The sequence below is a fragment of the Xyrauchen texanus genome, chromosome 19 (assembly GCF_025860055.1).
Source record: "Xyrauchen texanus isolate HMW12.3.18 chromosome 19, RBS_HiC_50CHRs, whole genome shotgun sequence".
In the NCBI taxonomy this organism is placed as follows: Eukaryota; Metazoa; Chordata; class Actinopteri; order Cypriniformes; family Catostomidae; genus Xyrauchen; species Xyrauchen texanus.
Window position 1 is genome coordinate 17106163 of NC_068294.1, and position 12056 is coordinate 17118218.

A 12056-nucleotide genomic window follows, 5' to 3' on the forward strand; every position below is an offset into this window, starting at 1 on the left:
TACATGGAGCTGAGGCGCCATGTTAATATCACATGACCAGCTGAATATTACTTGATAAATCTCAGTAACTGCCCTGTTATAGGAAACTAATTAATTTAATTCATTAATTATGCTGCCTTACATGCTATCGGAATTATCCTACTTCCCACTTTGTTCAAGTGCATTTGTTGTCAGAAAAAACAAAAAAGGAAACATGGACAATGCCAGGTTTTTTCATACATATTTCTTAAGGAACTTTTTTTTATTTTGACACCATAATACTTACTCTGTTAGCTTGCAGACAATAATGGAATGCTGGTCAAATGCAAGCTATTTTCACAGTGTAAAATGTACAACATGCATCAAACAGTTGCTGATATACATAAATTAATATGACTGAAACAGCCAGCATTAACAATTAGCTGCTTAACTAATGAACTAAAGAATCTGTAGTCTCCTCCAACATGTTGAAAGTGTACAACTCCTCCCATCTCGGAAACTGTGGTATCAAAATTACCTCAGAGTTTCCTAGTCAGAATTATGACTTGAGGGCTCATTCATGTGTAGCTCCCGAGAGGGAAACTCGTATTTGTGATAATTCCGATAGCACATGGAGGCAACATTAATCCTGGCTTAAAGTATAGTGAATTTCTACAATGGCATTAGTAACTTAAAAACTACTGTGTTGGAATGATGCAGAATCCAGCCCACTAGGTGACAGTGTAAGGCATATTTTGACATAAAAAAACAAGGGTCATATTTTCTCCTGATTTTAAATATCTGAGAAATTTTCAGTAAAATTTTTTACATGAGCCCTGGTTTATATCGGACTACTTTGGACTGTTTATTGAAACGTAATTATTAATTCTGAATAAAAATATTTTCTGATTATCACATTTATTCGTAATTTATTGTCAGCAACTGTATTTTCAGGCAATAGTCTTTGTGACATTCCACAGTGTAAGGGCATATATCACATATTTCCCTTAGGTTCCACATCTTTACTTGATTGCTCTTAAGGGAAGTCTTTGAGACCAGGCTGGCCTGGATTTTCAGTAGACTGGGTAGGGACTTCCTCCACAGGTTCAAGATGATTATCCAAAATACTCTCCGATAAAATGGAAGGTGTCCTGCTCCGGCCATGTCTAGGTCCATCTTCCTGGAAATATGACAGGCCTTTGATGTGGTAACTGGGGCTGGGGTTGGCAGAAGACAGGGTTCTCTGGCTAACATTTAGATAACTGCCATAGTTCATGGAGTCTTTTGAATCCTGGCATGAGTAGAAGGAGTTGATGTGCGAGCCATGGTAGTTGTACGCTCTCCAACCTGACCGTCTCCTGTGGTGAAATCTGCATCTCAGAATGCGGCTGAAAGCTTGCTTGAACTCCCGGCTGTAGCAGGGATAGATGATGGGGTTCAGGCAGCTGTTGAAGTAACCAAGCCAGAAGATGATTTTGAAGATTGTGTCAGGGGGCCGCAGGCTGACATCAAAGGAGACTGTGAAAAGACAGTACAGCATTAGAGAGATTCAGTGTCAGACAATACCTTACTTTCATGAAATGAAGGAATAAGACCTGAATTTTTAAAGTGTCAATTTATTACAGTTACTCAGATTATTGAAAAGACATGTTTGTGTATGATTTATATTGTTGTATACTTCCACTAAAATCTGGTTATCTCAGAACTTGAATATCAGAGTTTCATGTAATTTAAAAGTGATTGTGCCCCCTGCTGGAAAGCACAACGGTTGCAAACACATTTTGCCAGTTGACAAATGCACGAAGGTCTGTTATTTCCTTCACCATCCAGCAGATGGCAACAATGCAAGCTTGGGGAATGTTTTTCAATAATGTAATGACTAATCCTGACTTTGTGAAAAATCTAAACAATAACACTATTTAATGATATAAAAGCGTCCATGTACTTTAATTCACACTTACCATAATGAACTTTGGAAACTGTGCAATCATATATTGGCAGGTTTGTGTTTACCATTTGACTGGAATTTACAAAGACATGTGATTGCATTAGGCACTGGTTCTAAACAACAATTTTTGTTCAATATTAAGTTCAAGCAAAATGCAATTTGTTTTTGTCATAATAATACAATAAAGTATAGGGTACACCATTGTCATTGTAAAGAACTCAAACAAGTTTTTGCTTAGTTCAGCATGAGTTTAGGAAGTAATTATCTAACTAAATCAGCAGACTATGCCTTCTGGGAGGCCTTCTGTCCAACTGAAATACAGTGTAAAAGCATTAACTTGAATGCAATTCCCATTCTGTTCTAGGCTGGTTTATGCTGGTTAGTGCTGGTTTAGACATGGTTTTCACCAGCAAAACCTAGATGGTGATGTTTGTTGACCAGCATGGTCTATCTTTCTGTTAAAAAAACTAAACTTTTGACCAGCAATGCTAGTCTTTTCAGTAGTGTTATTGAATCAGTCAAATTGGGCAGGATGTAAAGAAAAGTGCTTTGTATGCCGTTTACCCCTTTAATTTATTAAATCTCTATGATAGAGCTCTGGATTTGTGCCTGTTGGTTGGTTTAGACCAGGATCCCTGTTGTGTAAACCCGGGGGCACCTCAATGCAGCAGCCTTATCGCATTGACTCGCTACATTCAAAAGTACCATGGGAACCAACAGACTTGGCCCAGGAACTAAAAAATGAAAAAGGTCTTTTCGAAGGCTATAACATTCTAATAGCAGACATGAATTGGCTCTAAATGGGTCTTAATTGGTGCAAAACCAAGGCATCTCACTTGTGCAAACAGTAAACAACAGAGTGACTGAATTATGTTCTCTTTTGCAGACTCTGGTTCCTTTTTCTCTGATTACTTCACTTATCATCTAGAATTGAACTCTTCTAGAACATTAGTATTTCAAGCGGAAGCACACAAGGTTTAGATATACTGTACTGTCCACATCCTTGCATCCTGTTTTCCCACTGGTGTGTGCAGGTCAAAGTGGCTCAGTGGGTTTTCCTCCATTGTTTAGTCTGACAGGTTTGAAAACCTATCAAAGATTTATGTATCAAAATGCATATTTATTGTTAGCATATACTATATGTCTCATGTGTCTATTTTCCAACAACAATTCAGGCCTTGTTGCACTGTGTAATAGTATCATTTCACAGAATGATCTCTGTGTGTCAACTTGTCCATCTTATTACTTTTGAGTACTGGAGCTGTATTCTTTTTGATAATAATAGCAAATTTGTATAACTCAACTTGATACTCAACCTTTTATCCATTTCTATAATATTCTCACAGACCCAATTCATACTTAAAGGAATATTTCCAGTTCAATACAAGTTAAGGTCAACTGACAGCATTTGTTGCATAATATTGATTACTACAAAAAATTATTTAGACTCATCTGAACTTTTCTTTAAAAAAAAGTACAAAAGTACAAATAGAGGAAACAGTAAGCCCTTTTCTTCCGAAATTACAATGGTTCTCGTGCCGAGCATGTGCTCCACTGGTTCACAGCTGGGGCAATCTGGAGCCTATTGTAAACCAGCCACACTTTTCCACTGACCTGAGAGCCGAACGGTGACATAACGGGTTACTGTCTATGTGGTAGTTTCAGTGACTACCTCAAATATAAACAAACATGTCGTGCCACAGTGTGTTTGTATACAGCTTTTACTCTTGTTTTTGAGGACATATTTAAACATACGGATTAATGCAATCCATCGTTATTACATTGCTCAAAAAGATTGGCATAAAGGACATCTACACTAAAGATGATTATATTGTATGAACTATGGCTTAACTTGCTAAGTTCTGTAAACTGTTATAGTGGAATCATTATTAACATTGGTGCAGCAGATGGTGTATTTGAATTTTTGCCATAGCATTTAATATTATTGATTAAGATTCCCACCGTTTTACTTGACAGATAGCCATGATCTTCCTTAGCGAGTAACTGGTCAAAAATCCCCTTACAGAACAAAACAATGCACAAAATAAAATGACAACAGTGTAAGAAAAGTAAACAAAGTCGGCAAATATAATAACTGACTGAGATCAGCTGCAGAGGACACCGGCGATTCACTATTTATCACGAACATTACAGGCTGAATTCAATGCCCCAGTTTGTTAGCAGGCTGGTCGGTGTCCGATTCCAAAACTTTGTTGCGCCGTCCACAGTCGCTTTTGTTTATGTCCTTTTTACGGTCCCTGTACTCCCTTAAGTGTTTTTCAATTAGTTTATGATTTGGTCAATTGTCCGATTGAAGACGGCGTACATCATTTCTTTGCCTGATCTTCATTCTCATCTAATTTTTTTTTCCCCTTTGTGATCTCTAATTAATCTTGGATCTTCGTAAATACCATATCTCAAGTAGAGCACTCGTTTCGTCGTGTTACCTGAACGCTTGATGTCTGATCATTTTGTTTTTTTTTATTGTTGTAGTATTAAAAGGCAGAAATTTGAAGCTTATAATTTAATAAAGTGTTATGTATACCTTGTCTTGTTTCACTGTTGCCCTTTTGTTTGCCATTTTTGTCACTTTTGCACTCCTTAGTTTTCACTTTTGTCCCTTGTTTAACTCCATAGTCTCCTTGTTAGCGTTCGTGTTCCCTGTCATTGTTTTCACCTGCCCTTGTTAATTTGCCTTTGGTTTCTGTTAATCACCTTGTCATCTAGTTTGTGTTCTGTTTGTTCATTGGCCCCTTTGTCCCATGTTTTTGTATTTATATCCTGGTTTTTGGTTCAGTCCTTGTCTGTCGTTGAATGTTTGTGAATGCTGTTACCCTGGTCTGAGTTCTCTGCCCGAGTTCTCTGCCCGAGTTCTCTGCCCGAGTTCTCTGCCCGAGTTCTCTGCCCGAGTTCTCTGCCCGAGTTCTCTGCCCGAGTTCTCTATTTATGTTTATTTCCCCACTGAGGGTTTTCCTTTGTGTTTTTGTGAACAATAAAGTACGCTGCATTTGGATCCTCAACCTTCGTCTGCCTTCATTGCCTTACATTCATGACATAAAGGCACTTAAATGAATTATTTCTTATTAAAAGTCCTGTATTACTTGAGCTGTAAAGGTAAATTGTCATTTTTACAGTCGTTTTAGAGTATTAGGGTTTGGTGACATTACATCATCATGGCAAGAAAGTTGTAAACAATTGGTTATAACTTTACACAGAGAAGGTTAGTACCAGATTTTATCACACTAAAATCATGCTAAAACACATTGTTAATGTCTTGTGGCTATACTTTTGAAATAGTGAGTATTGTAATATATACGGACTGGCCCCATTCATTTCCATTGCAAGTGTTTCACTGTAACCCAGATCTTTGCTTTTTTCAGGAAAAGGAGGGGCAAATCAAAACCGATATTTGTTGTTACCAATATTATTATTAACTTGCATTGAACTCGGAATATTCATTTAAAGGGATAGTTTACCCCAAAATGAAAACTGTCATAATTTACCCTCATGATGTCCCAAACCCATATTAGTTTCTTTCTTTGGTGGAACACAAGACGAGACCCACAACATGAGGGTGAGTAAAGTGCAACAGCATTTTTATTGTTTGGTGAAATTTATATTTGATATACAATATAGTAAGTTGCTTTGGTAAAACAGCTCCTTTCATAAATGCTGCAATTTCAACAAATGTATTTATTCAAGGTTATTAGTTCTGATTACCATGACAACAAACTTGTCCTCTTTTCACTGAACTTTGCACACTCATTACTGTTCTTTCCACACACAATATATCAAGCAACTGTCTTCATTTTCTTATGGTGTTCTGACTCAAATTCTTTGAGTTTAAGTAAACACAATCGCATTGTCTAAATAAACTTGTTAATTGGAACTTAAACATTGTGTTATAATAAATGCATGTGACTTTGCTGCTTCCAGCACTGTCAGTAAACATGCCACTGTTTTCAGAGAAGTTTCTGTTTTCTTTTATTCACAGAAATCCACAGTTGCCTAATTAAGATCCAGGGGCCGGTTGCATAAAACCGTTTTAGACTAGTCTTACTAGTTAGTCATCTAAAATGTTGGTCTTACTTTTTTCAGTCAGTTGCATAAAAACTTAGATCAGTCTAATTAAAGACCAAAATGTAAGACAGCACACCTCAGGCTAACTTTTGTTTACAATCCATTTTGCCATTGAAAATAACTGTCAGCTGAGCCAGTGGGGGCTGAAGGGGCTTGAGTTGAGACTTGGTTGAAGACTTTGACTTAAAAATTGGTAACAAAATGTTGTGTTTTTAATTATTTGGGTTAAATCACTAAATGTGTTCATTAAAATACATTTTGAAGCATTGTAGTCCTCTAATAAGCAAATATTCTCAGCGAATAAAAAATTTATTGAGCGTCCACTGTCGGCCATTTTTTTTAAGCTGTTCAGTGTCTTATTTTCCCCACAATGCAATGCAAATTAGACTGTCTTACTAAAGACAACTGTGAGCTTGTTTTATGCAACAGGCTTTCTATGGCGTCTTTAGTTAGTCAAACTAATTGTTAGATGCAGTCTTAAGTTAATGGCTATGTTTATGCAACCGGCCCCAGGCCAGCTAAACTTCCGAGCACCATTGTCCTGTTGAGATAACCCTGTCAGGGATAGGAATGACTACTATGTTCATTTATTAATAATAACCTGCCTTTGAGTGGCTTTGGTCCTGGTCCTAGTTCTCATACTCCCGGCTGTGGCAGCCAAGTGACAGATGCAGTGGACCCCACACTCCCTTGAGGGGGAGGATGACATAAAGTGAAAAAAGGTTTATTCAATCTTAACCCCCTACTTTGCGGCCTTCCCACTGGCCACAAAGTTCCAGCAGCAGAAACCACCACTTGGGACAAATCAATTGTGGTTTCTCCCATAGCCTATCTTAAAAGGATTTTAATAACACAAAAGTTGCTAAGTCTAAACATGGAATCACTAGAGGATAGTAAACTATAATGATTAATTAAACAATAATAATTACTGTTCCATTTGAGGATTGTTTTGTGCTCACCTTTCACAGTTTATACTGTAAGTAATTTAATGAATACAAATATTGACATATGCAATGAATAAGGGTGCATATAAACAGGATGCAAGGGAGGATGTCTTTAAGAATTAACAATTTAATACATAATGTTAAAGAATGTTAATAATGTTACTACTATACTACAATGTATTATTATCACTGCAACTAGGGCAGTGGTGGCTCAGGGTTACTGACCAGAAGGTTGGGGGTTCAAGCCCCAGCACCACCAAGATGCCACTGTTGGGCCCTTGAGCAAGGCACTTAACTCCAGGTTGCTCCAGGGGCATTGTCCCTGTAATAAGTGCACTGTAAGTCGCTTTGGATAAAAGCGTCTGCCAAATGCATAAATGTAAATGTAACTAGATTATTTGATATATCATGTGGGTCATTGACAAATAAAGTTGTAAGAAGTGATACAAATTTGAAATCTTTAAAAAAAATCTTCTTTAAAGCACGTGTCAAATTAATAAAAATGTTATCTTTGTGTCCATGTTAGTTTTGAGAAAACATGCATTGCATTTTCTGCAAACAAATAAAAAAAGAAAATCTTGACAAGTGATACTTTCCTTGCACCTTGAATCCGTGTGTGTACACAACATACAAATTAATTTAAAATTAAATAAAAATTTAATAAACACATTTTAAAAATAAAAAATATATTGTACCATTATCTTGCATTTTTAGTCACGAATATCAGAACGTTAGGGTTGCTCCATTCGGAGAATGGAGAAAACTTTGTCTTTTCATAAAAATGTAAAAATATTTGCTGTTTTTTTTGTGTGTTGTTTGTTTTTACTTAAAACGTATTTTATGCCATAGCCTACTAATAATATTTAAAATAAGAATTGTTTCACTTTTTTAAGAAATAATAATACAACATAATTTAAAACTAGTTATGCCAACATTTCTTTTATTTTCTTTCTTTTTTCTTCTTCGATAATTTAAACTTGTATTATAATTTCAATTAATTTTTACTTTGTCCGGACGTCTTCATAACTTTGAATTTTTTTTATTTATATATTTAAAAAAAAAAAATACAAATACAAATCTTTTTTTTTTGTACTTTAAGCTTAGGAAAAAAATTACTTTAACCTCAGAAATTGAAGCATATTAATCAAACTAGATGTGAAATGTAATGTATTTTTTAATAGCTTAATAGATCCTAACAAAAATGAGCGTCACGTCACTGGTCCATGTACAGTTGTTATTCTGGCATGCCATTATGATGAAGAAAAACATACCTATTGGTAAAGTGAGGAAGAATGGTAGCCAGCACAGCGTAAACATGCCAACCACAACTCCCAAAGTCTTAGCTGCTTTCTTTTCCCGCGAAAACTTCAGAAGTTTAACCGTCAGAGAATTCCTCGCCTGATGAACGCGACCTTTGGCGGCGCAACCAGTGTCCTCGTGCACTTGTGAACCCCTGTGAATCCTTAACGTTATTTCACCTGAATTCATCGACTCCGTCTTTACACCTGCTTCCAAATTCCTCGTTGTCCTTTTGGCCACTACATAAACACGAAAGTACATGACTAGAATGACAACTAAAGGAATATAGAAGGAACAAATTGATGAGAACATTGCGTAAAAGGGCTCCTCGTTTATTAGGCACACCGTATCGTCCGGTGACGGAGGCTGCTTCCATCCCAGCAGGGGTCCAATAGAGATTACCAGAGACAGGACCCAAACCACTAGCATGGCCAGCAGAGCTCTGCGCCCCGTCACAATGCTGGGGTATTGCAAAGGATGGCTCACTCCGATATAGCGGTCAATTGAGATTACACACAAACTCATGATTGATGCAGTGCAACATAACACATCAACAGATGCCCAAACATCACAGAAAATCCTCCCGAAGACCCAGTAACCCAATATCTCCAAGGTGGCCGATACAGGTAACACGGTTGTGCCCAGGAGAAGGTCGGCGATGGCGAGATTAACGATGAAGTAATTCGTTGGAGTTCTCAGGTGCCTGTTGTATCCCACTGACAGTATCACCAAGATGTTTCCAGCCACCGCGAAGATGATGAAAGTTCCCAAAACCAAGCCGAGTGGGACAGCATGGTAAAGGTGGAGAGGTTCGGATCCTGTGCCATTTAACCCGGACGAGTTGGACCCCCCGCTTCCCCGTGAGTTTGTGACTTCATGTTGTTGTTTCATTTTTGCGAGAAATGTTCTCCATTGCTGACTGGTTGGTAATAAGTAATGTAATATTGATTTAGTCGGTCAACACGTTACTACAATTTTGTTATTAGCCTAATGCAGCAGCGCAAGTTTGTTATTGTTTAGTAGTGTACTTTTATGTTCCTTTCTCCGAAATACCCTAGCACTGTATGTAATGTGAAAATAAGAGTCTCAGGGGTAAATCGTTGTTACCGCCCATATCTCCATAAATCCAAATGCTGAGTGTAAGCTATATTGAAATTTTGAGACGGAGAGAAAGAGTGCTGAAAATATATAATATAAACAACATTACAAAAAATACTACTGGTACTAAAGTTTTAATCTGTAATCAATATACAGGTGAAACTCGAAAAATTAGAATATCGTGCAAAAGTTCATTAATTTCAGTAATTCAACTTAAAAGGTGAAACTAATATATTATATAGACTCATTACAAGCAAAGTAAGATATTTCAAGCCTTTATTTGATATAATTTTGATGATTATGGCTTACAGCTTATGAAACCCCAAATTCAGAAACACAGAAAATTAGAATATTGTGAAAAGGTTCAGTATTGTAGGCTCAAAGTGTCACACTCTTATCAGCTAAACACCTGCAAAGGGTTCCTGAGCCTTTAAATGGTCTCTCAGTCTGGTTCAGTTGAATTCACAATCATGGGGAAGACTGCTGACCTGACAGTTGTGCAGAAAACCATCATTGACACCCTCCACAAGGAGGGAAAGCCTCAAAAGGTAATTGCAAAAGAAGTTGGATGTTCTCAAAGTGCTGTATCAAAGCACATTAATAGAAAGTTAAGTGGAAGTGAAAAGTGTGGAAGCAAAAGGTGCACAAGCAGCAGGGATGACCGTAGCCTGGAGAGGATTGTCAGGAAAAGGCCATTCAAATGTGTGGGGGAGCTTCACAAGGAGTGGACTGAGGCTGGGGTTACTGCATCAAGAGCCACCACACACAGACGGGTCCTGGACATGGGCTTCAAATGTCAAACGTCTTACCTGGGCTAAAGAAAAAAAGAACTGGTCTGTTGCTCAGTGGTCCAAAGTCCTCTTTTCTGATGAGAGAAAATTTTGCATCTCATTTGGAAACCAAGGTCCCAGAGTCTGGAGGAAGAATGGAGAGGCACACAATCCAAGATGCTTGAAGTCCAGTGTGAAGTTTCCACAGTCTGTGTTGGTTTGGGGAGCCATGTCATCGGCTGGTGTTGGTCCACTGTGCTTTATTAAGTCCAGAGTCAACGCAGCCATCTACCGGGACATTTTAGAGCACTTCATGCTTCCTTCAGCAGACAAGCTTTATGGAGATGCTGATTTCATTTTCCAGCAGGACTTGGCACCTGCCCACACTGCCAAAAGTACCAAAACCTGGTTCAATGACCATGGTATTACTGTGCTTGATTGGCCAGCAAACTCGCCTGACCTGAACCCCATAGAGAATCTATGGGGCATTACTAAGAGAAAGATGAGAGACATGAGACCAAACAATGCAGAAGAGCTGAAGGCAGCTATTGAAGCATCTTAGTCTTCCATAACACCTCAGCAGTGCCACAGGCTGATAGCATCCATGCCACGCCGCATTGAGGCAGTAATTAATGCAAAAGGGGCCCAAACCAAGTACTGAGTACATATGCATGATTATACTTTTCAGAGGGCCGACATTTCTGTATTTAAAATCCTTTTTTTATTGATTTCATGTAATATTCTAATTTTCTGAGATTCTGAATTTGGGGTTTTCATAAGCTGTAAGCCATAATCATCAAAATTATATCAAATAAAGGCTTGAAATATCTTACTTTGCTTGTAATGAGTCTATATAATATATTAGTTTCACCTTTTAAGTTGAATTACTGAAATTAATGAACTTTTGCACGATATTCTAATTTTTCGAGTTTCACCTGTAAATAATCTAAATGGACTAGCGGTGAATTTTTGAATGCACATTAACATGCACACTATAAGTTAAATATCTCCCATAAATCAACCTCAAACAGGCTCATTTGGACCCAGTGTTTGATCCAATGATAATTGAGGTATTCAGAGCGATTAGTCAGATTCTTGATCTGCACAGAAACTTTCTGGATCTGTTAAAATGAACAATACATTATTTAAAAATTATTTCTATTTAATGGATTTCGAACTCAAGACTTCGTATGAAGGACCAATTAGTAAACAGTTCCAACTGTTTGCTACATCATGTTAAATATTGTTGCTCATCTGTTAAAATCATTAGAAAATTGCTCTTTAGGAAAGGGCCTTTTAATCTTCCAAGGTGATGATTGTTCACTGCAGCCAAGAGTTGAATATGTTTAAGTAACCGATTGAATTATACATTTTTTCAACATAATCAGATACTATTTAATGTCATCAGGAAAAAATAAATAAAAAACGAAGCATTGGGTTATTAAAGCTTGCATGATATCACAGACCTTTTCGGCCTCATATGTAAGTTTTATACATTGGTATTCAGACAACACCCCTTAACCCTACCTTAACCCAGTGGCGGAGCTAGGGGGTGGCCATGGCACCCCACTCGCAATGTATGTTTTAGTCATTTTTTGGGTAATTTTTTGCCACAATTTAGTTCTTCAGTGGTGAAATCATCTCTGTACAAACTTAACATGTGTGCACACTAAGGTCATCAAACCTCTCCATCATGTTTTGGGTTTGAACCTCCAACACAAACAAATTTGTGCCATTTTACGATGTACAAATGTAAGGTAAGTGGTTGCACGAAATTGATTTATCTACATTTCAGACATGGTTTTTTTTTTTACATCTAAACATTTATTCCATGAAACTCATTTCTAAGACATATTATGTTTACTTAAATGCATTTCACAAGGCGATGCAAATGTTTTAACAATATTTGATATAACATAAGCAATTTTTGACTATTTTTTTGACTAGTTATTCATACCT

The 12056-nt window shown here is 37.2% G+C and overlaps 1 protein-coding gene across 1 annotated transcript; it reads right to left on the reverse strand.

Annotated features, from left to right (window-relative positions):
• Positions 1–887: 887 nt before the first annotated feature.
• LOC127659406 (alpha-1A adrenergic receptor-like) lies at positions 888–9202 on the reverse strand. The gene is made up of 2 exons (XM_052149208.1): positions 8202–9202; positions 888–1476 (listed from the first exon to the last, which is right to left on the reverse strand). Exons 1-2 carry the CDS (start codon positions 9118–9120, stop codon positions 995–997), a joined length of 1401 nt encoding a protein of 466 aa, XP_052005168.1. The 5' UTR covers positions 9121–9202; the 3' UTR covers positions 888–994.
• Between the last annotated feature and the right edge of the window lie 2854 nt (positions 9203–12056).